Source organism: Dama dama, chromosome 24, assembly GCF_033118175.1.
Source record: "Dama dama isolate Ldn47 chromosome 24, ASM3311817v1, whole genome shotgun sequence".
Lineage (NCBI taxonomy): Eukaryota > Metazoa > Chordata > Mammalia > Artiodactyla > Cervidae > Dama > Dama dama.
This window is the reverse complement of record NC_083704.1, coordinates 16,262,603-16,287,500: the sequence shown is the minus strand read 5'-3', so window position 1 is coordinate 16,287,500 and position 24,898 is coordinate 16,262,603. Positions and strand designations below refer to the sequence as shown.

The following is a 24,898-nucleotide window of genomic DNA, read 5'->3' as shown; positions in this document are numbered from 1 at the left end:
TAGTCTTTCTGCTTCTACTGCCTACCGAACTCTCTATGGAGTATTCCAGTAAGTTGTTTCACATCATTCCTCCAATCAGAACTTTCACCGGCTCCCCCTCATGCCGGAACAAACCCACTCCAGTATCCTTGCCTGGGAAATTCCATGCAGAGAAGCCTCAAGGGATACAGTCCCCGGACACAGCTGAGCACACCATGAACCACGAGACCCTAGCTGATTCGTTCTAGCCATCCTCTCTGGCTCATTTTACCATTTTGACCCCACTCCCTCTGCTCCGGTCAAACTGGCTTCCTTGCTGTTTTTCAAACTCGACCACACTCTCCCACCTCGGGGGCTTTCGTCTGCGACGCCCTCCAGCTATCGTGATCTCTGTGCAAAAGTCAGCTCCCTGCCTCCATCTCAAACAGTAACACCATGAGACTTCTCTGGGGGTCCAGTGGTTAAGACTTCGCCTTCCAATGCAAGCGGGGGTGGGGGGGGTGGTGGGTTCTATCCCTGGTTGGGGAGCCAAGACCCCACATGCCTTGAAGCCAAAAAACCCAAACATAAAACAGAAACGATGCTGTAACAAATTCAATAAAGATTTTTAAAGCAGTCCACATTTTTAAAAAAATTCTTAAAAAAAAAAAAAAAAAAACCAGCCAACACTTGACATCCTTTGTCCCCTCTGCCAGCCCTCATCCCTGCAGACATCTTCTGTGCTACTGGCTCTGTCATCTCCCTCCCACGCCAGAAAGGGAGACTACAGAGGCAGAGGCCCCCGCTCGGCGGCCTGCTGACCACCAAACACCCAGAGTACCGGGCACACCCCCGGGTGGGAGCAGGGGGTCTACCTATTTGTTGAATATTTCATTTCCTAACTCAACTGGCTGCATCTGAGTTCCCAAGAGAAAACAGAATCACAAGGGGACAAAAAAAATGCAGTTCACCAGACCCTCTAATAAACCTCAGCTGGGTTTTATTTAACAAGAGAAGCGACACAAAATGCCAAACTATGAACAAGATTCAGGTGTGCATTTTTGCTACATCCAGACCTCACAGACCAGGGACCTCACAGACCAGGGAACTCCCAGACCCATCTTGGCACGTCAATCAAACTCCATAATCATCACCTCTAGCCACCTTTTCCTCTTCTCAACAAGGCTGACTACTCAGAAAGAAACCCCCTGGGATGAACATAGGGCCCCCCCCCCTTAGGTGCAAGCGTGCACCCAACTGGATCAAGAGAGAGGAGGGCTGACTGTTTTAAGCAGGCCCGCAAGTGGGTCTCTGAGCTCTACCACCCAGAGCAAGGGCCCTGAGCAGTTTCTAGGGAAACCGTGTTGCTCTTTAGAGATGCAGCAGGCAGGCAAAGCAGAGGAATCCCTAAAAGGAAACCTCCTGCTCCCACGGCCCCCCTCACCCACCCTCTCCCCAGGATCAGCACACCTTTGGGAGCAGGGAACAGACAGGCCGTTTAGCCTAGGGATTTTGCAAAAGATGGTCAATGTGTATCAAGCTGGCTAGTTTGCTGGATGACCACAAGAGGTCTGACAGTGGCTGAGGGTTGAACATCCTTCCAGGGAGGGCCTTGAGCAAAGAAAGGGACCAGACTCTTCCCCGGATGGGGCTCAGAAACGCTGGAATGTGCTAGGGAGAGAAGGTGGAAGGAGGTGGCCCCAGTGGTCAACCCTAGGGACGTGAGGAAGGCTGGCAGGCGTGTCTCCAGGAACAGGGTGGCCTCCACATCTTGAAGGGACTGGGGTCGTAGAAGGGGACACGGGCTGGATATCTGCCCTCCTGGACCCCATCTCATTTTCAGAGGTGGAGCTCGGCAGCCTCGGGGAGGCAGGATGAGCAGGCAAGGATGGGGTCTCTGGCTCAGCCAGCACGGGCACTGCCAGGTAAACAGGGAAAAGTGACAGGTTCAGGTCTGTCCCTTGCAGCTGTCATCGCTTAGGGCCCATGGGGGTGCCTTGGAGATTAGAGGCTGGGAGACAAAGGAAGATGGAGAGCTTGGAAACCATCTAGTTCCTGGAATCTTACTATCCAAACTTCCTACCCACATTGAAATCCCTGTTCCATCCCCCTTCTCCCACATCCTAAGAAGTCACGTCGCATAGTACCCATGGGGCGAGGCGGGCAGCCGTGGAAGGAGGGAGGGTCTTACCTTTTCTGACACTGACTGGGGGCCACACTTCAAACTTCCTAGTAGGTACCATTCCCACCCTGCCCAAAGCCGTGGTTCAGGAGTTCCTCCAGGTCACATACAGACACGGATGCTCTGCTCCCTACTGGAGGGTCATAATGCTCAATGCAGGCAGAAATACAGCACCCGTGCTAAGGACCAGATGGCTTACATCCAACCCACAGCAACAGGTACAGTGAGATGAACTGCTCTGTACTATTTACAGTAGCCAAGATATGGAAGTGACCTGTGTCCATCCACAGATGACTGAATAAAGATGTGGTACATACACACAATGGAATACTATTCAACCATAAAAAAGAAACTTTGCCACTGGCAGAAACATGGATGGACTTGGGGACATTATGTTAAGTGAAAAAAAGTCAGAAAAATACTGTATGATATCACTTACATGTGGAATCTAAAAAATACAACAAACCAGTGAATAAAACATAAAAGACTTACAGATACGGTAAACAAAAGAGTGGTTACCAGTTTGCGGGGAGGGGCAGGAGAGTATTTAGAGGTATAAAGTATTAGGTATAAGATAAGCCACAAGGATATTTTGTCCAATATGGGGAATATAGCTAGTACTTTATAATGACTATAAATAGAGTATAACCTTTAAAAACTGTGAATCACTAAACTGTGCACTGTAACACAATATTACTGTACTTCAACTATACCGCAATAAAAATTTTTTTAATTAAAAAATTTTAAATGAACTGCTTCATGTACAGGATTTGACTAGTTAATAATATTGTATATTTGAAAGTTGATGACAGAGTAGATCTTTTTAAAATTTTATTTTTTTCTTGTAATATAGTTTATTTGTAATATTATATTAGTTTCAGGTGCAAACACCTGAATTTGTTACTTTTACAGATTACACACCACACAAAGCTACTAAAAAATGTTGGCTGCATTCCCTGTGCTGTACATTATATCCTGTAACTTACTTATTTTATACCTGGTGGTTTGCAGCTCTTAATCCTCTTCATCTGTTTTGCCAGTCCTCTCTGGTAACCACTGGTTTGTTCTCTATATCTGCGATTCTGTTCCTGTTCTGCTCTATTTGTTCGTTTTATTTTTCAGCTCCCACATACAAATGAAGGTGATCTTAGATTTTCTCATCGTAAGAAAAAAAGACCGTCACTATGTGTGGTGACGGACATTAACCAAACTCACCTCCATGATCACTGTGTAATACGGCTTTGTGTTGAATCATGACTGTTGTGCAATTAAGACCAATATAAGGATATACATCAATTATATCTCAATAAAAAGGAAGACAGATGAATGACGAAGAAAGTCACCACCACTCAGATGTCAGAGCAATGCCAAATGGCCATAAAAATCTCTAAGTGCCTACTCTCCCCCGGGAGTCCATCTCATTACAGACGACAGCAGTCTGCCATGCAGCCCACCGACCATGCTGACGGTCCTGTGTCCTGGACCACCAGCCTCTCCACCGGCACTTCTAGAATGACCAACATGTTCCATCACAGCATGCACTTGAAATGTGGCTCGTAAGACTTCGGAACTGAATTTTTGACTTTATTACACTGTAATTAACATAAATATTTCATTAAGTAGCCACGTGTGGCTAGCGGCTGCCAGACTGGTCCCTGCAGACCTAGAATACGTGCTGGGACACAGAGAAACCAGTATGTATGAGCCAGACTGTCCACCCAGGCTGACTCCAGACTGAACACAGAGAAAGAGAAGGCAGGACTATTTGAAAACCCGTTTTCCCTTATGTGAACATTTGCCCTCCCTGTGGTTAAAAAGGGGTCACAAACGTTTGTAGAGACATGGACACACACACACACACATACACACAGTTCTTGGAACCATCTACATCTTTGAGCAAGTGGAGAAAGAAGGGCCACCCACAGAATCAACACAGCCAACCTCTCTCTCAGGAGGACAGGAGCCCTCCCTGATAGGAGGAGGGAGGCTGGGGTCCCCCCTTGCCCAGCGGAGCCCAATTCTCCCAGGAGCAGCTGCGGGCCGGGCGTACCTTCCCCAGCCGCTCGCATAGCTGGGCACACAGCTGGAACTCCTTGGCGTAGCTCAGACACTTAAGGGACAGCTTGGGCTCCTTGCACTCCAAATAGGTCTTAGCCAGCTCCAAATACTCCACCTGCTTTTCCCTGGGAGGGGGGAGACAGAACAGAGTTTCATGGGCTATGACACCAACAGACTGAACTGGCGGCTCCCATCAGAGCAAATCTGAAATGACCCCTGAGACTCTTTGTTTTAAGAATTTATTTATTTTTAATTGAAGGATAATTGCTTTACAATATTGGTTTGATTTCTGCCACTCATCACCATGAATTAGCCATAGGTGAGCATATGTCTCCTCCCTCCTGCACCTCCTTCCCTCCCACCTCCCACCATTCCCCATCACTTTAGGCTGTTACAGACCCCCTGAGTCATAGAGCAAGTTTCCATTGGCTATCTGTTTTACACATGGTAGTGTATATGTTTCTATGCTACTGTCCCCATCTCACCCTCTCCTTCCTCCCATGCTCTTGTCCATAAGTCTCTTCTCTATGTCTGCATGTCTATTCCTGCCCTGCAAATAGGTTCATCAGTACCAGCTTTCTAGATTCTGTACACAGGTGTTAACATATGGCATTTGCTTTTCTCTTTCTGACTTACATCACTCTGTATAACAGGCTCTAGGTTCGTCCACCTCATTACGGCTTCCCTCATAGCTCAGTCGGTAAAAAATCTGCCTGCGGTGCAGGTAGACCCCTGTTCGATTCCTGGGTCGGGAAGATCCCCTGGAGAAGGGAAAGGCTACCCACTCCAGTATTCTTGGGCTTGCCAACAAAGAATCTGCCTGTAATGCGGGAGACCTGGGTTCGATCTCTGGGTTGGGAAGATTCCCTGGAGAAGGGAAAGGCTACCCACTCCAGTATTCTGGCCTGGAGAATTCCATGGACTGTACATCCATGGGGTTGCAGAGTCGTACACTACTGAACGACTTTCACTTTTCATCCACCTCATTAGAACTGACTCAAATGCGTTCCTTTTTATGGCTGAGTAGTATCCAGTATATATGTACCACACCTTCTTTAGCATCTAGGGACCATTTTTAAAGTCTTTATTGAATTTGTTACAGTACTGCTTCTGGCCTCAAGGCATGTGGGATCAGACCTGTACAACCTGCATTGGAAGGCAGAGTCTTAACCACTGGACCTCCAGGGAAGTCCCCCCTTCCCCCCAAGACTCTTACTTGACGCTGACTTTCTTGGATTTCATGTTCAGGGCGGTGTTGTGGGCCAGAGCCAGCTTCTCCTTCTCAAGCGCCCCTCCCTTTTGGTAACATTTGGCAGCAACCTGGAATAGACAAAAGGTTTCTATTCCCGGCAAGGTCATGGACAGGATGCAGGAATAAGAGTTAAAGCATGTGTTGTTCCATGTTGGCACAGACAAAGCACTGGGTCTCACTGCAGCCGAATTCAAGAGGAGGGGCAGGAAGATGCTGAGATGTTGAAGAAAACAGCCACAGAGGATAAAGCCCAACAGAGTTAGTGGTTAACACTTCAGACTCAAAGCTTCTTTTTGGAAACACCCAGAAGCCATGGAAAAGGCACTTCACACATTTTTACAGGTCACCATAACAACACTCTCATCTAATCTTCAACAGCCATGCAGGAGACGTTTCATCCTTCTCACTGTATTTGATAGCATCCTCAGGTCAAGGACACGAACAAACGGGCCCAAGGTCACCCAGCAGCTTTTCTGGGTTCAACACAGGTCCCCTCTGGTCGGTAACAACCAAGGCTAGTGGGAAAGGTTGGTCAAACAGTGGTAGCACACCTACTGGGGTAGAAATGGGGACAGAGGTGGTGTCCCAACACACATCTCAGAAGATGACTGACCAGACCTTTGTCACATGCAGACCTGTTTGGAGCAAATAGAAAATGGCAGATCTCTGTCACAGGGGAGTCAGCCTGTGTCCTGCTGGCAGAAAGCTACTGACATCATGTCTCCAATGCAGAAGTTCATGTTCTGCCCAGCATGTAGAGAATAGGTCTCAGGGTGGGCAAGGGGAGGATTAAGTGAAATTTACTGATGTCATGGATAGGACATCATCTCTCCCCCTACCCACCCCCCACCACCAGACTCTCTGTTCCAGACTCCCCAGTCCTGCGGGCCTCCTTTCATTCTTGACCCGTGCCATGCTCCTTTCTGCCACAGGGCCTTTGCACACATTCTTCCCTCTGATCAAAATGCTCTTCCATCCCTTCTCTGCCTGGTTGACTTCATTTATCCTACAGGTCCCAGCTCGAGGCTCCCCTCAGAGCAGCCTTCCCTGGCTTCTCCATCCACGACAGTTGGTTCTGAAGGCAGCTGTCATTCATCTACGACACGGGGGAACAGCCAGCACCGTGCCCTCTTCTGTACATCTGTCATGCCTACCGTCACATCCCCCCGACCTAAACACAATGCAGGGCTCACTGCTCAACAGGAATCTGCTCAGTGGATGAATCTCAAGGGGTTTCCATTTGTACGGTGGTTCTGGGACACTCACTGACATGCAGCCAAAATCAGTATGATTCCTCAGTCCCAAAGCCCTTGTGTGGAGCCAAAATAAACTCAGGTGAGCAGGAGGCTTTTGATAACAGTCTCATCCATTACGCTCCCTTCGAAAGATTTTAGAGGCAAACATCCAAGAGGTATTTTCAAAGGGACAAAGAATTGGAAATCCATGGGCAACATGTAGAACACCGGCTGTGTTCTGCAGGGAGTAAGGGAAAGAGTGAATATAGTTTTCCTATTTCATACCCACTACCCACTGCTCTCAGCCCCTCCAAACCCCTCTATGAAAAAAAAAAGTCTTGGTTTTATAACAACAGCCAGATGCTTAGTGTTCCAATCACAACAAGGATGGGCAGTGAATACAGTTCGGGGCTCAGCCAGCTTCTGCAGCTGCAGGTTTATGGAAATCCTATCCTGACACGGCCAAACACACACAGTGCAACCTGCCTTCTCCTCCCTCACACCTGACGGCAGGGGTGACCACAGGCTTTCACCCTTCTCTGTACCCATCCCCCTCACGGAGCATCTCTACAGCTTCCCCCATGGGGAGTTCAGCCTATTCCCCGTCCCTCCCGATAGAAGGAATCCTCAGCAGGCAGAGGCCGTGGGACCCTCCCTCTTCCCGTGATCACCTGCTGGCACTTGGTCAAAATGAAAGGCTGTCCTGACTGTACATGGGGAGGAGGAGGACAGGGAGCTCTCTGCACGGCAGGTGACCTGATGTTACAGAAGCGAGAGCAGCACGAACAACATGACCCATGACCCCCCCTCCCCCCCACCATCCCGGGGACAAATGCAGGGATGAGAGACCGGCTGGTGAGGCCCGATGAGGCCCCAGGACACGCAGACTCACCACTTACCTTCCAGCACTGGTGTTTAGCGTAGTAATCTCCTTGTGCGATCCACTCCCCAGGGGTCGAGGTCTTAACAAACATGCTATCATCAAGGTCTAAAAGGAAAGAGAAACATGGGTTTGCCTCTCTGCAGATTCCTTCACTGAAAGGAAGGATCCCTTATTTTCAGAAGGAATCCCTGCTGTTAAGGGTCCAATTTTGTTGTGACAAATTTCAAGTGTTGAAGCCCTAAACTTTGTCACTCGGAGTTTGACTATATTTGGAGGCAGAGTCTTTAAAGAGGTGGTTAAGGTAAAATGAGGCCATGTGGGCGGGCCCTGATCCAATCTGATGGGCATCCTTATAAGAAGGGCAGGCTTTCCCAGGTGGCACAGTGGTAAAGAATCTGCCTGCAATACGGGAGACATAAGAGGCACAGGTGCCATCCCTGGGTCAGAAAGATCCACACATGGCAAAGAGCACATGGCAACCCACTCCAGTATTCTTGCCTGGAGAATCTCATGGACAGAGGAGCCTGGCAGGCTACGGTCCAATCAGATCAGTTCAGTCACTTAGTCATGTCTGACTGTTTGCAACCCCATGGACTGCAGCATGCCAGGCTTCCCTGTCCATCACCAACTCCTGAAGTTGCTCAAACTCATGTCCATCCAGTCGGTGATACCATCCAACAATCTCATCCTGTCGTTCCCTTCTCCTCCTGCCCTCAATCTTTCCTAGCATCAGGGTCTTTTCCAATGAGTCAGTTCTTCGCATCAAGTGGCTAAAGTATTGGAGTTTCACCATCAGTCCTTCCAACGGATATTCAGGACTGATTTCCTTTAGTATTGCCTGGTTTGATCTCCTTGCTGTCCAAGGGACTCTCAAGAGTCTTCTCCAACACCACAGTTCAAAAGCATCAATTCTTTGGTGCTTAGCTTTCTTTATGGTTCAACTCTCACATCCATACATGACTACTGGGAAAACTACAGCTTTGACTAGATGGACTTTTGTCAGCAAAGTAATGTCTCTCCTTTTGAATATGCTGTCTAGGTTGGTCATAGTTTTTCTTCCAAGGAGCGAGCATCTTTTAATTTCATGGTTGCAGTCATGCTACAGTCCAAAATAAGGGCTACGGTCCACAGGGTCGCAAGCTGAAGTGGGACATGGAAACCGCACAAGTGACTAAGAATGAGAAGGCCATCCTTATAGGAACTTCCTTGACAATCTAGTGGTGAAGACTCAGAGCTTCAACTGCAGTGGGCACAGGTCTCGTTCCTGGCTGGGGAACTAAGATCCTGCACGCCACATGGTGTGGCCAAAAAAATAGGAAAGAAAAGAGAGATTAACACATACAAAGAGACACCAGCAGCTGACACAGAGGAAAGACAGCACACAGCCAAGAAGAGAGGCCTCAGAGAAACCAAACCACTAACAGCTTGAATGATCTTAGACTTCCAGCCTCCAGAACTGAGACAATAATTTCTGTTGTATAAGCCACCCAGTCTGTGGTACTTTGTTGGGACAGCTGGAACAGATGAACACCTGTGTTGTCTGTCTAGCAGCCACGTAACATAGAGTTTAGCTTACCAAACCAGGTCATGGTGGGTTTTGGGAGAAGGAGGTGGGGGTGAGAAAGGATACTCTTTGTTTTTTGAACTGTGTTACCTTCCTTTCCTATGGCCATGAATTAGAAGACAGACAGTAATTTTCTAATTCCTCCTTGTAAACCCAAAGCCACATTGCTCCTGGCAAACTCCCATGCTGGGCTTTAGCAAGAGACAAGGTGACGGGTATGTGACAGTATTTTCAAATGTGCACTTTGCCCTCATCACAGGAAGCAATCTGACACATTGTTTTTTTCTTTTTCCTGGCCATACACCTTGTGGGATCTTAATTCCCTGACCAGGGATCGAACCTGGACCCTCAGCAGTGAAAGCACAGAGTCCTAACCACCAGACCACCCAGCGATTCCCACAATCTGACACATTCTTGTTGGTGGATTCAGACTACTGCAACCACCTCATGTTGGTCCCGTCTATGAGCCTCAGCAGCTGCTGGTGACTGCACTGCCCCTCTCCTTTTGATGACCCCGAAGCATCGTCAGCCGGGGATCAACACTCCCTGGGGGTTCTGAGTCCACAGCTTCATGAGAAACATGAAAGGCTGACTATCTGGCAAATGCCAAAGCCAAATCTGAGCCGGCAAGATCTGAGACTCCCAGGGCAATGGATGTCAACCGAAGGAGCCAGGCAGACAGGTCAGCTTTGTCTAGGAGGTGCACAAGGACACGCTGATCCTTGCAGCCTGACCCTTCCTGGGGCCATGAACTGTGTGCAAAGCTGACTCTGCAGCATCCAGCTGTGACACCACGAGCGCTGAGCGCCCAGGTGACATCTTATTCCCGCAGCAAAGCCCGGCAGTATCCCCGCATCTGGCCGGCGAGCTCTGCTGGGGCGCAGTGAAGAAGCCCCCAACTGCAAGGTCACCACGCTCATCCCCAGTTCCCCGCATGGTAGAAACAGATATCCTCAAAGACTTTACCACGTGCAGCTCACAACTCACAATGAAGGCTGGATTTCTTGTATTCTTCATGTAGCCAAGAGATAAATGGCAATCCTTTTTTTTTTTAATTTTGTAAATTTTGTAAATTAAAAAAAAAATTGCTATCTTTGAAATAGATAACCAACAAGGACCTATTGTAAATCACAGGGAACTGTATTATTACACAATGACCTAAATGGAAAAAAGAAGTTGAAAAAGAATATATACATGTATATGTATAAGAGAATCATTTTGCCGTACACCTGAAACTAACATAACATTATCACCTATACTCCAATATAAAATAAAAAAATGTTTTAAATGGCCTATCTTGATGATTTCTTATAACCGGTGCCAGATTGTGAGGAAAAAAGGACTATGAGCTGCCAGAAAGAATAAAAACCACCATGGTAGGCCAACCCACTCATTTTGCTTTTATTAATAGTTGAGGAAGTGGAGGCCCAGGAGAGAAAGTGGGAGCTGAGTTAAACCCTGCGGCTGCACAGGTAGAGAGGTCTAATGAGAAGGCAGCTTAACCTCAAATCTTCAACTTTTCCTTTACAGCACCACGGTCAGGTCCCAGAAACAGAGCGTCTAACCCCAGTCCCCAACTGAACCTTTGGCTGGAACGGGAAACAGTCTCCATAAAACTGGCTTACTGGTTTGTTGTGGACCCTGGGACTTTCCTCCCATCTTTGGAGGAATTCACCCTGGCTTGGAGGAGCCAGCCTCCCCACAAGAAAGAGAACAGTTTTCTTCTTCATGAGAGTTGATTATTTCTCTCCTAGTTATCCCATCAGGAGAACTTCATTCCACTTTTTAATTAGCTAGCTTTTGTAAATTATGAAAACAATACATGATAATATTGGTCTAAAAAAAAACCCAAAACACAGCAAACAGCACAGAAGGGTATAATGGTGAAAAGTTAAAAGAGGTCCATATCTAGTTAACAACCTCACACCCACCAGTCCAACACCAGAGGAACCACTGGAAACAGTTTCACCTTCAAGGACACTTAAGTCATATCTCGTTTCTTACAATTACCAGTGGGGCTGTAATGAGCACTCTGGTGCATGTATTGTTATCTTGGAGGTTTTATACAGGAGTATCACTGGATGGATTCCTAGAAGTGGAATCACTGGGTTAAAAGGCACATGCTTTCTTTATCTTAATAGATATTGCCAATCAGCTGCTCAAAAGCCCACAGAAATTTGTCTTCTTCCAAGAAAGCGTATTTTCTCTAACCTTTGCCCATGACTCTCACCTTTAAAGGACAAATAACAGTCCTTCCTGAAGGAGTCAACCCTCCCAATCTCATCACAACCCCGCTCTCCCATGCACTTTAGCAATAAAGAGGAACACTCATTTCTCAGAAGAATATGAGGGAAAAAAGTGCTTTCCAAAAACTATACCCTTTCCACCTGGCCACAGAGCAGGTGAAGAGTAACAGGCATTCTCACCAACAGCCAGAATATTTTGAGTGCTCACCTTTGTTTTCATCCGTTTTCACAACCTTGACAAATTTCCTCTTCATGAAATATCTGAACGCAGGAGCCCGCTTCTCTGGGTTTTCATCAAAGATCCAGAGGTTGACCCGAGCCCGGGTGATGGCCGTGTACAGCTGCTTCAGCTCCCCGTTGAGGAGCTAAAGACAAGATCGATGCAAAGACGTGAGTCTTGAGGCTACAGTACAAGGTGTCTTACTTCAACGGGCTCACTCCCACTTTGGAGAAATATTCAAATAGTAAGTTTCACAAAGTACAGCTCAGACTTGAGCACATGTGGGGAACTCCCCGAGGCCACAGGACGGGGAAGCTCTAGCAAGGGGTACCCATAGTACCGGCCCACCCTTGAGCCTGCTGTGCTTCTCCATTTTGAAATAATTACAGATTCATAAGAAGTTACAAAGATACTACAGAGAGGTCCCATGCATTTTTCACTCCGTTCACCCCAATGCTCACATCCTATCCAATGACTGTAACTTCCTTTTTTAAATGTTTTCTCTTTATTTGACTGTGCTGGGTGTTTGTTGTAGCACGTGGTACCTTTAGTTGCAGCATGTGAGATCTAATTCTTGACTAGGGATTCAAACCTGGGTCCCCTGCATTGGGAGCACAATCTTAGCCACTGGACCACCAGGGAAGTTCCTATTGTAACTTACTTTAAAATCGAAGCAGTGAGAATTCCCTGGTAGTCTAGTGGTTAGGAGGCTTCCCTGGTGGTTCAGGGGTAAAGAAGCTACCTGTCAATGCCGGAGACTTGAGTCAGGAAGATCCCCTGGAGAAGGAAATGGCGACCTACTCCAGTATTCTTGCCTGGGAAATCCAACGGACAGAGGAGCCTGGCAGGCTATAGTCCATGGGGTCAGAAAGAGTTGGACACAACTTAGCGAAGAAACAAGTAGTGGTTAAAGACTCTGAAATCTCAGTGCCAAGGGCATGTGTTCAATCCCTCGTTGGAGAACTAAGATCCTGCTAAAACAACAGTGGATTTGTGCCCACCCAGAGGCTTGTAAAGTTTGGTGGTGACTTAACAACTATGTGCACAGCCTTCCAGATATTTATAGAAACAGCCGGATAACTGCTCTTCTGTTTGTTTTCTACTTTGTAGGAGATATAAAACTAAGCTATTATCAATAGTTTCTCCCAAAGCTTTCAGTCTGGCTCGTTCGGTTTTCTGTAGTGTTGCCCTCACTCTTGACGCCTCTCGAGAACTCTGCAGAGCTTCTCATCTCTGGCCTCCTTCCGAGCGATGGAACTGGCATGCTCAGGGAAGCAGGGTCCCTTCACAACAAGGCTGGAAGACAGCGGTCTCCACTGACTACAGTCGTGGACTTCACTTCTGAGTTCCCCATTTCTGAACAGAGATGAGTTCCAGAGGTGAACAGAAGGTACTACCCTTCTGTGGTACCCCCCATCAAGTCTGGCTGTCTTTGAGAAGCAGGGCTCACCGGCACTGAGATGGGCTCCATCCCTTTCCTGTCCTCCATGCCCTGGTGCTAACAGCAGGAAGATTCGAAGCACAGGCTCCGCCTCTAACCCCGTCTTATCAGCCGAGCCCTGCTTACTGGCTCCCCGTCAAACCCGCCTGTGGACCCCTGGCTGATACTCACCTTGTACATTTCCGGATTCACTGGGAGAGCCCAGCCCTGGGAGGAGCTGCAATTTTCCAAGGGCACCTCAATCATTGGCTGGCTCTCCTCTTTGCACTCGGAGGATGGAGTAAATGAAGAAATGATCTTCCATTCCTTGTAAGCCTGAACAATGAAGACAAATGCAAGACCAGCAGAAAATGCTTCCAAAGTATACACCCATCCTCCCTGGGCCTCCTGGAGAACTGGGTCCCCTTTGCCTGGCATAGGGGCCAGGCCTTCAGCACCATCCAGGAGGACAGGGCTGTTGTATGGCCTCAGTGGGGGTCTGAGCCCAGGTGGCCCAGGTAGGGACCAGGGCAGTTACAGGAAAGACCCCCAGACACTCGGCCCGGACAGCCAAGAAGCAAATACAAGTACTCACTTCCAGGAGATATGTTAGGGCCTGGAGCTTCCTGTTGTTGAAAGCATGCTCACACACAGAATGGAGAGAGGAAACCAGTGTCCTCACAATGTGTTTAAGAAATTCCACTTAAGTTCAGTTGTTAAGACACATGTGATGCTTAGCGTGGTACCCTCAGGGTCCATCCACATTGTCACAGATGGCAAGCTATCAACTGTATAGTGACAAGTAGAAACTAAGTTTTTTAAGGTTCATTTTATATTTTTTATTTTTTGGCCATGCCCTCAAGGCATGTGGGCTCTTCGTTCCCCTACCAGGAATCGAACCCACACCCCCTGCGCTGGAGGCACAGAGTCTTAATCACTAGTCTGCCAAGGAAGCCCCAGAAACTAAATTTTTGGTGGTCAGTATGCTGTACGGTATGTATTAATAGAAGCAGAAATACAACCTTGTACACAAGCAACTTATAAGCCAATGTTGCCTCAATAAGAAATGTCTAAAAATATAAACACAAACGAATTTGTGTTAAGCTCTGGGTTTCATATGACTCAGAATCACAAATAACAAAGATAATAAAAATTTAACTACTGTTGTTACATGTGAATAGTTACCAATGTTTGGATGAGTAATAAGATAAAAATTTGTTAATTCATAAATTATTTTTATATCTATTCTATGAAATATATAGTCTTGTCTTTATGTCAGCAAAATTACTAGTTGTGTTATAAGTGGGGTGGGGGGGTGCTCCCCAGGTGGCAATAGTGGTAAAGAACCCACCTGCCAATGCAGGAGATGTAAGGGATACAGGTTTGATCTCTGGGTTGGGAAGATCCCCTGGAAGAGGGCATGGCAACTCACTCCAATATTCTTGCCAGGAGAAGCCCATGGACCGAGGCGCCTGGCAGGCTACAGTCCATAGGGTCGCAAAGAGTCGGACACAACTAAAGTGACTTAGCATGCTGTTATGATGGACTTTTCACATAATTGTTTTTCAGTAAACGACCAAGATTAAGAGGCGTAATTGCATCCAAGGTGTAAATAATTTGAAATATTTTCATGAATATACGAATGATAAGAAATGTAAGAATAAAAAATTAAAATTATCTTCTTATGATTTAGGAAAAAAAAAGATACAAGTGACAAGATTTCCTAACCAAGTGATTCAGTCAAGGATAGAACAAAGGAATTCCCTGGCAGTCCAGTGGTTAGGACTCTGTGCTTCCACTGCAGGGGGCCCAGCTTCGATCACTGACTGGTGAAATAAGATCCCACCTGCCAAGAGGTAGGACAAGAAAAAAAGAAAGGATGAAGTAAGATTCAGGAGCCCTGGGGTACACTGTGCAAGGTGGACTCTGAAATCAGACTGAACAACTTATATCCCAATTCGTCCATTTATTACGCGACCTTGAAAAAAATGGCTCTTGTAGGTTTCATCTTCCTGTTCTGTAAAAGGGGGGTGAGAGAACTACCCACATTTGTTGGAAAAATAAAAGGAGATAATCAATGTCAAGCGTCTACACAGTGCGTGATAAAGAATCACATTTAAGCCAAATCAAAGCATAAAACCATGGTGACTTGTAGGCTGGAGTCTGCAGATATTTTTGGCTTTGTGGGCTCTATGGTTTCTTTTCCAACTGTTCAACTCTGCTGCGCTGTGTTTAGTCTGTCAGTTGTGTTGACTCTTTGTGACCCCATGGACTGTAGCCCGCCAGGCTCCTCTGTCCAAGGGGATTCTCCAGGTAAGAATACTGGAGCGGGTTGCCATGCCCTCCTCCAGGGGATCTTCCCAACCCAGGAATTGAACTCAGGTCTCCCGAACTGCAGGCAGATTCTTTACCATCTGAGCCACCAGGGAAGCCCAAGAATACTGGAGTGGGTAGCCCATCTCTTTTCCAGGGGATCTTCCTGACCGAGGAATTGAACCGGGGTCTCCTACACTGCAGGCAGATTCTTTACCAGCTGAGCTCCCAGGGAAGCCCTATTCAATAGTAAATGAATAGGCATGGTGTAACACAATAAAATGTTATCTTTTGACACTAAAATTGAATTTAACACAATTTTCATGTGCCACGGAATATTACTTTCCTTTTGATTTTTTTCTTTACCATTTAAAAATGTAAAAATCCTTCTTAGCTCACAGGCAGTGAGCTGGGTTTGGCCCCAGGCCATGGTTTGCAGATCTGGGGGAGGCAAACGTGACTGGATTACTTGCAGTATTTACAGCCTGGAATTCCCATGAAATTTCAGGTTTCCTACTTTACTGTGTCTTTAGGGAGTAGGTACTCAACTCTCTTATCCTTCAGTTTTTTATAAAATGGTGATACCTGCCAATGTATCTTTTCAAGGATGATGGAAAGGTAGAGGCATACAACGCATTACCTCCCTTTGGCTCCTCTGTAATGTAAACTCTATTAATACTAAGTTAAATGCTTTAAACGCTATCTATTACATAAGAATGGCTATGCTACTAACCATCTAGGCAATTAATCACCATGTTCTGAGAAGAGATGGGAATCATGTTATCATTTAAGTAACTGGAAGCTGAAAAAAATTCTTCAAGACACATCTGTGAAATCTTTTCATCTTTGTAAAGCTGTGTACCCAACTTGTTCGCCAGAGAAAGCAGGCCAAGACCCATGTGCTGACATCTGAGGGGGTCTGGCGGATGGCAGAGGTGCAGGCTGGCTGAACTTGGAAGGGCCAGAGGAGTACCTATATTTCAAAACTGCTGCAGGGAGATGCAGAAGCTGTTCACACAGCACATGACTAAGCTGCTTCCATGAATAAAACACCTCTCACTCTCAAGACAGGGCCTCCAAGAAGGAGTACGTGTATGGATGGCAAGAATACAGGCTGGTAGCAATTTTGGCAATAAAAAGAAGAAGCGTTTGGAAGTCTTCCAGCTGCTTCTCTGGGGATTAGTAATTGTGAAGGAAAAAGGCTTAGAATCTACCAGCAAGGCTTCCTTTGTGGGGCTTGTTGTCTAGGTCGGTTCAGCAACCCTTCAAAGTTGTGGTTTTGAAAGTCCCTCCTGTCTTAGTCACACATGACTGTGGAGGAAGGGACTCCCCGCTGGGGCAGAGTGTCAATGGCAAGCACCCCTCAAAGTCCCCAGAGGAGGAGAATTTCGGGGTGACTGGGAGGATGACTGCCCCTCCCCCAAGTGAGGCAACAATCTTACAAGAGGAGGACTTGACCTAACTATTCCTCGGTTCCTTCCTCATCTCAGAAGATAGCTCTAATGTCCACATGGTTGAACAGGTAACAGTGAATTCTCTGAAGAGAAGAATCACAAGCCAGGGCAACAAGAAGCCCCCTACACACACACACACACACACACACACACACACACACACACACACACACACAGGGTGTCTGCCAGACACACACTTCAGAGACGGAGAGGGCAGTCCTCCCAGGGCAACAAGAAGCCCCCTACACACACACACACACACACACACACACACACACAAGAAGCCCCCTACACACACACACACACACACACACACACACACACACACACGTTGTCTGCCAGAGACGGAGAGGGCAGTCCTCCCAGGGCAACAAGAAGCCCCCTACACACACACACACACACACACACACACACACACACACAGGGTGTCTGCCAGACACACACTTCAGAGACAGAGAGGGCAGTCCTCCCAGGGCAACAAGAAGCCCCCTACACACACACACACACACACACACACACACACACATGGTGTCTGCCAGAGACGGAGAGGGCAGTCCTCCCAGGGCAACAAGAAGCCCCCTACACACACACACACACACGGTGTCTGCCAGAGACGGAGAGGGCAGTCCTCCCAGGGCAACAAGAAGCCCCCTACACACACACACACACACACACACACACACACACACACACAGGGTGTCTGCCAGACACACACTTCAGAGACGGAGAGAGCAGTCCTCCCAGGGCAACAAGAAGCCCCCTACACACACACACACACACACACACACACACACGGTGTCTGCCAGACACACACTTCAGAGACGGAGAGGGCAGTCCTCCCCTGTGTCAAACAACAAATACTCTAGCAGCCTTCTTTCTTCGAAAGAAACCCCACGTGAGCAGCCAGACCATGGACGTGTGGGGACTTATGTGACTTCTGTCTGTCCTCCCTTTTGACTGAAGCATCTCCTCTCATTTGCTGACCGGCACCTTTTGGTCTTGTGGTTGTAAATGCTAAACTAAAGGTGACCTCTGTGCTGGGAGTGCATGATTCCATTCCCTAGTATTTGGGAAGCAGAATACCAGGAATCTTTCTAAAATTCTCATTCTATTGTGGGATGAAGTGGGTGTTACCACAAGACTTTTATCTGTGATTCTTTTAATTTCATGCAACTCACTGAGCCACTGGATTTTGCCATTTCAGGATCAAGGGGAGAGAGACAGAGTGGACCACAAGTTATGAGCCGTAAGTCCAGATCTCATGGAGCTTCTTACTAGCACAAGCATACAATGGGCAGTTAATAAAGGACAGGAACAACAAAGTCTTACCCCTTCCTCTTTTGGAAGAGCCTCGGTCCAACCATGACCAATGGATGTATATTATGAAAGAAAAAAGTTAGTCCTCAGAGATTAAAAGTGGTTCTAGGGTTAATGAGAGTGCATCTGATTTTATTAGCAAAAGTCAATAGAAAAGGAATGCACTTAAGCTACTGTAATGGTATGTTCATTGTGGAAGATTCTGGAAGCTGATTGGGTTTGCATGCGCGGCATTAAAAGGAAGGGAGTACAGTGGAAATATCATGAGATTTGGAATTCAAAGCATCTGAGATCATCTCCGAGCTCTGCCACCTATATTATGAATTCAGGCAACTTACTTCCATGACCCTCGGTCTTACATGTAGAATGAAGGTCATAAAAATACACACACCCTCAGAGGGCTGATGGAGGATAGAGTGAGATGATGCATTCAAAAAGCACTTTATAAGCCGTAAAGCATCCATAGCAATATTAGTCGTAGTTATCGTCAAGGCAAATGTGACATTTAAAAAAAAGACCAGGAACAAAACCCAAAGGACCCCCTTTAAAGGGTTGTTTCTGGGGCAGATTTAAAGGAGTCGAAGCTAACAGTGCTCTTGATTTGAGTATGAAAACAGCCCCTTAAAGCATGCGCCATGTGCGATGGGAAATCTGCCACGGGGACCAGGGTGCAGCCAGCTAAGTCCCCACGGGAGATCCAACAGCATGGTCAGCAGCCAGCCTGAGCTCCCACCAGAGACGGTGGTGAAGAGCAAGCAGTGGCTACAAAACTGAGAACCACTGAGTTGGTGGCTCTATCCATAATGTACTGAGCTCGGGAAGAAAAACCATCACAAGGACTCAGGAGCCAAGTCAAAACAACCGGGCCGGCACAGAGGTTACTGGGGGTCAGTCCACGGACTCTTTCACTGCCATCGTGGGCAAGGGCAGCAAGCAGTGGGCGGCTAAGCCATGCCGACGGGCACTCAGGCAGGGCGGCTGTTCTTGTCCCCTGCATCACCTGATCCCGTGGCAGGAACCAAAGCTCCTGTGTCTTCCCGGAGTTGTCTATGAATGACCTTGCCCAGTTCTGTCCTCAGAGGGCGGACACTGCTAACCTTGCCTTCATTCGTCAGGCTCTCCTTAGACCTTGCTCCAACTTGAGCATCCTTGGCAGTCAAGGATAACAGTAGCTAGTGAAACACAGAAGCAGGTACTTGAGTACCAGGCATCCAGAAAAGATGAATCCAAGAGAGCAGGGAAGGGCAGGGCACGGGGAGAGCCAGCCCAGGACACACTATGAACCAAGCCACAGCCATTGTCAAAACACACATCCAAACACAGAAAAACCTCACATCACATGGATGATGCTCCAAAACGGAAATGGTCACCTGTGACAAACTCTTCTACTCAGCTCCAAATGCTTTTTCCCGGAGTGGAAGTGGAGCTCAGACATACACATGCTGTGTGAAAAAGAATTCGGCATGACATACCTCAGAGTCAGTAAAGAAGTTGTAAAGGAGGACATCATCGAATTCTAAGCCTTTGGCTTCGTAAACTGTTAACACAAGTGCCAATCCCAGCTCTTCTGGAATTTTCTCCTTTGCCATTTCATTGGCTACAAGGATCACCTTGGGGGGAAAAAAAGGATTGGAGAGAAAAGAATTCACACAGCACAAACAGAAATCTAATGAAGCTGAGTCTATTTTTATGGGAGGCAGGTAATGTCTCCGAAGAGGAGTGCTGGTGTGGACTAGGTCAGCCAGGCTGGTGGGAATGTTAATAACAGTCACTCACTCATCCTTGAAACCTCCTCATCCTAGGACAGGAACTACTGAATTCTACCTTGTGGAAGAACTCAGCTTCTCAAACCTTTTTTCAACTGCAAACTGCCTTTTGTTTTATAACATACAATCTCAAGAAACTCACCTGGTGGGCTCCAAATTCAATGGGCTGGGTTTTTCTTTTGTTGCCTCGAAGCAATATTGCCAAGTCACTCACGCTACAAGATTCCAGGACAATTGGCCGGGGGCCATCGAAAAGGCCAGAATCCCTTGGAAGGCGATCGAAAGACTCCGGGAAATAGAACTGAAGTAAATCTACCACTCCAGATGCCAGATTGAGGATTCCTGGGATAAGACAAGAAAAAAATAAAAGTCAGATGTTGTACAACACGCCAACATGGCTGGACTTTTGGTTGTTTTGTCTTTTTTTTTATTTAATTTTTTTTGGCCACACTGAGCAGCCTGTGGGATCTCAGTTCCCCGACCAGGGGTTGAACCCGGGCCCTTGGCAGTTAAGGCCCAGAATCCTAACCCGTAGGCTCCCGTGTATTTTGTTTCCTTATTTTAGTTCGCTATTTTCCCCCCCGAGAAGCGGTATTAGTCCTGAGAGTACATCTAATTGTGGACAATTTTCAGGTCGAGATATTATAATAATAATATATTATTATTTCAGCCCAGATTATCACTTTGGGCTCTGTATTACTCTGGGTACAGCGGACAAAGGCAGGGATGTGTTTACTGTCCTAAGAAGGTTTTGTAGAATCTCATTCCTGGACTACATTCATGTTAGAGAAAATGACCTCATGAAGAAGAGTCAAGGCAGAAATGTAATCTAAACACTTAGAGCTGTTAGGATGCTAACACAAAGGGCTAATATACAGTGTAAAAGAAACAAGAATTCTCATGAGTCATTGGCACTTAGAGCACTGGAGACAAGGTTACATGGTAAGAGCTGGATTTTTTTTTTTTTTTGGCTGCACTGGGTCTGCATTGCTGTGCATGGGCTTTCTCCTGTTGCAGGGGTGGGGGCTACTCTCTAGTTGCCATGGGTGGGCTTCTCTTGTTGTGGAGCACATGCTCTAAGCAAGCGAGCTTCAGTGGCTGTGGCGCATGGGCTTAGTTGCCCCATGGCATGTGGAATCTTCCCAGACTAGGGATCGAACCCGCGTCTCCTGCGTTGGCAGACAGATTCTTAACCACTGTACCCCCAGGGAAGTCCTAAGAGCTGGATGTTAGCTGGGACAGCAACCTCGGCTTGCATCACCCTTTCCCACTATGTTTATACCCTGGGGAGAGAACACTATACTAAGAAAAATTGTCAGAGCTAGATAAAGGATTTTCCAAAGAGCTTTCTCCCTGGGTCCCATTTCTAAGTGCTGAAGTAACAATGACAGTGAGGCTGACTATACAACAGGTTCCTTCATAACAATTATCCTGTTTAATCCTCACAGCAGCCTGGTAAGACACACCAGACAACCCTATTTTTTACAACCAGGGACTCTGAGGTCTGACAAGATTAATGAGCTGGACTGAATACAGATCATCCCAGGTCTCCTGCTGTTCTTACGGGCTGTGTGCTCTCTGCCCGACACCAGATAGAATTCTATGAAATGGGCATACGTGTCCCCATTACTATTACCAAACAGTGAAGGGAAATTTTACTATCCAATGCTACTGTTATTAAAAGTATGCAATATAAAGAAATCAAGAATACAAGTGGAAATTGTTGAATCTAAACACATCAGCTGCCATGGTGGTTCAGAGATATATATTAATGACAGGATCAGAAAAAGGCATGGAAGTGTTCATTGCAGCAAAAAACTGGAATCCACTTAAATACCTTTCTAGGGAACTAGATGAAAATTTTTTTAGATGAAACTATTTTATATGAACATAATCAAAGAATGGGCTTCCCACATGGCTCAGTGGTAAAGAATCCACCTGCCAATGCAGGAGATGCAAGTGATACAGGTTTAATCCCTGGGTCGGGAAGACCCCCTGGAAAAAGAAATGGCAGCCCACTCCAGTATTCTTGCTGGGATAATCTCATGGACAGAGCAACGTGGTGGCCTACAGTCCACGGGGTCGCAAAAGAGTCAGACACAACTTAGCAACTAAACAAAAAATCAAAGAACAGACGATGGTTCAACCATAAAAAGCAATGAAGTACTGAAACATGCTACAATATGGAAGAACCTTGAAAACACTATGCTAAATGAAAGATGTCAGACACAAAAGGTCACATGTTGTGTGATTCCATTTAAATGAAATGTCCAGAATAGGCAAACCTACAGACACAGAAAGTAGACTGGTAGTTCACAGGGGTGGCAGGGGCTGGGGGGCGGGGGCGGGGTGGGGATGAGGAGTAACTGCTAGTGTTCATGGGGTTTTTTAATCACCCTTTTGGGGGTGATTAAAATGTTCTGGAATTAGTGGTAATAATTGCACAACCTTATGAATATATTAAAAAATGACTAAATTGCACATTTTAAACAGGTGAATGTTATGCTATGTAGACAAGGACCTCAATTTTAAACGAATAAAAGATGGGAAGATATATTCACTAAACACATATTCACTACCTAATCAATAAATGTATGTGATAAATGCATATATGTATAGGGAAAAAAGATCAGAAGGAAACGAAACAAAATGTGAGCTGTGAGCAGCTTTACAGGTGGCTTGAAATTTTTTTTAATGCTTGATGTGTTTTCTAAGGTCTCTCAATTCTAATACATATTATTGGGGCTTTTTCTGGTTCTATACACAGAAACATTTACACACAGTCTTCCCTCCATCCTGAGAGGAGGTGGAAGATGGGGCTTAAGTAGCGATCACCTGGGTGGGTTGCTAAACACATTAAAAAAATAATAATAATAATAAGAGTTTAGTCATTAAGCAAAGTCAAGGATCTTTAGTTCCTTCTCAAGGATCAGAGATATTCTGAACCATATCCTCTGAGCAGTCTAAGAGAGAATGAAACCCCCTCCAGCTGGAAGTCGTTAACTACATGATGGAAAGACTATAGCCATGACATGCTGCCACAATTCTGAGAACTGGCCTCAAGCACATGGGAACAAACTGACCCTGGAACTGAAGAACAACTGTACTTAAAACAGCCAGAATGACACTGATCAGACCACCACACGACCAATTTCAAGATGATGGTGAGAGCTGACTATATTGTTTTTGCAAGTGCCCCCTTCCCCCCTGTCTATAAAAGCTCTTGTCCAACTGATGGGGCAGGGGCGGTGGGGGGAAGAGGAGTCGATCTTTGGACCATTTGCCCGTCTCAGAAATAAAGCAAACTTTCCTTTCCACCAACCCTGCTGCTTTATTAACTTTTGAGCAGTGAGGGTCTGGACCCACTTGCCATAAGGTCTGGGCACACAATGGGAGGCTGCACTCTCGCGATATCTGGCTCCTGTGGTTTTCTGGAGTGGAGTCCGCTGCCATGACACCATGCAGGGAAGGCTTTGAGGAACCTGCTGCTCGTGGCTTGCTGGCCCTAAGGAGGGGGCTTGGGGAGACATCCTAGCAGCTGCTGAAACCATTTGTTTTGAGGATCCTCCCTGTTTCTCCCCTGCTCGGCACTGGCTGCCAATGTACTTTCCCTTGGTGGAGTGGAAACATGAATCTGGAGGAACTGAGGCGCTCCAAGACCCAGTAAGTCCATTGGTATTCACCCGGCTAACTTCTCTTTTGAGCATGAAGCGCTATTTGGGCATTTTGTCAGTTAGTTCTGATTGACTGTCTGCCATTGAGGACTATTTGGAAGCAACGAGTGTCACCTGGGCATTTTGTCATTTGGTTCTGACATGTGTCAACCAACTTCATGTTGGGGAGGTGTTTGTTTGGGACTCCATATGGGTCATCTTCTCAGTGGATCTGTGACCGTTCTATTTTCTGATGTGTGAGTTTATATACATATATATATATATTTATATATATATATTCCATTTGTGTGATTGGTATTCTTGCTGCCTTTTGTAAAATGGGAAATTCAGGTTCAATTCATTAAGAAAAATTTAGCTACGAACCTCTAAGAAAAAAGAAAGATGATTTTTTTTCAAAACACTGTGGGGCATTCTTCAGACTCCAGAGAAAATTGGTTAAGATGAAACTCTTTTGAAACTCTAAAACTGGTTCTTTTTGCAATATGCAGTTAGAGAAAGGTGGCTTGATAACATGCTGTTTTCAGAATTCTGACCCCAAGAGAATAAAAATACACCTAGAAGAAAGTTTGAAGTTAACTCTTTTATCAAGTCCTTGAAATAAAAGCACAGCTCATTGCCTGCGATTTCAGCCCCGGGTTAATTAGTAGAACTTCAAAAGATATTTGGGTTCATTAAACATGCATCCTGCCACAGTAAAGAGAAACTGTGCTATGAGAAAAATGTATGTTTTTAGAGATTATAGAATATGTTAAGTTTGCAAATCAGAAAATGCTGATATAACAAATTTACTTGTTTCTTGGTTTTGCTATCATCTTTTAAAAGTTAAAAACTCTAAAATGTAAAAATGATAAGGGAAGCATTTCAGGACGTAAAGCAAGTAGGAGATGTGTTGTCAATAAGGTATAAAAAAATGAAAATATTTTTGCTGAAGGATAAAAGAAGAATAATTTTGTCTGGAACGTGGAAAACAAAATGTGGAACAGTAGAAATGCATGAACTGCAGCTCCATGGTATTAACATGCAGAAATCCCAAAACATTGTTATACACAAAAATACAAAGTTGTAGAAAGGTATGTCTGACATGAGTCCATTAAACAAAAGGTTCAAACATGTAAAATAATGCTCTATGTTGTCCATGGTCACATGGAGGACATAGACGGTGAATTGGTGAGCAGTCTAAAAACCACATAGGAAGTATTCTCTGTGTCAGTTACCTCTTTGTAAGGTTGTTGTGAAGGTTAAAAACAGATGCCCATGGGAGTTCCCTGGTTTAGTGGTTAGGTTTCTGGACTTACATCACCATGGCCCAGGCTCAATCCCTTGTCAGGGAACTGTGATTCCACAAGCCACATAGCA

General features: G+C 46.1%; 1 protein-coding gene across 6 annotated transcripts in view; it reads right to left on the bottom strand.

Moving 5' to 3' along the window:
- The window catches only part of TRANK1 (tetratricopeptide repeat and ankyrin repeat containing 1), a 97,638-nt gene that overhangs the window by 13,987 nt on the left and 58,753 nt on the right, over positions 1-24,898 (bottom strand). For all 6 annotated transcript variants that reach the window (XM_061127745.1, XM_061127744.1, XM_061127743.1 and 3 more), the window contains 7 exons: positions 20,011-20,210; positions 19,575-19,712; positions 13,211-13,354; positions 11,587-11,743; positions 7,585-7,673; positions 5,415-5,518; positions 4,191-4,323 (listed from right to left, as the gene is read on the bottom strand). In XM_061127745.1, coding sequence (XP_060983728.1) covers positions 4,191-4,323; positions 5,415-5,518; positions 7,585-7,673; positions 11,587-11,743; positions 13,211-13,354; positions 19,575-19,712; positions 20,011-20,210 — 965 coding nt within the window. The remainder of the gene's footprint in view (positions 1-4,190; positions 4,324-5,414; positions 5,519-7,584; positions 7,674-11,586; positions 11,744-13,210; positions 13,355-19,574; positions 19,713-20,010; positions 20,211-24,898) is intronic.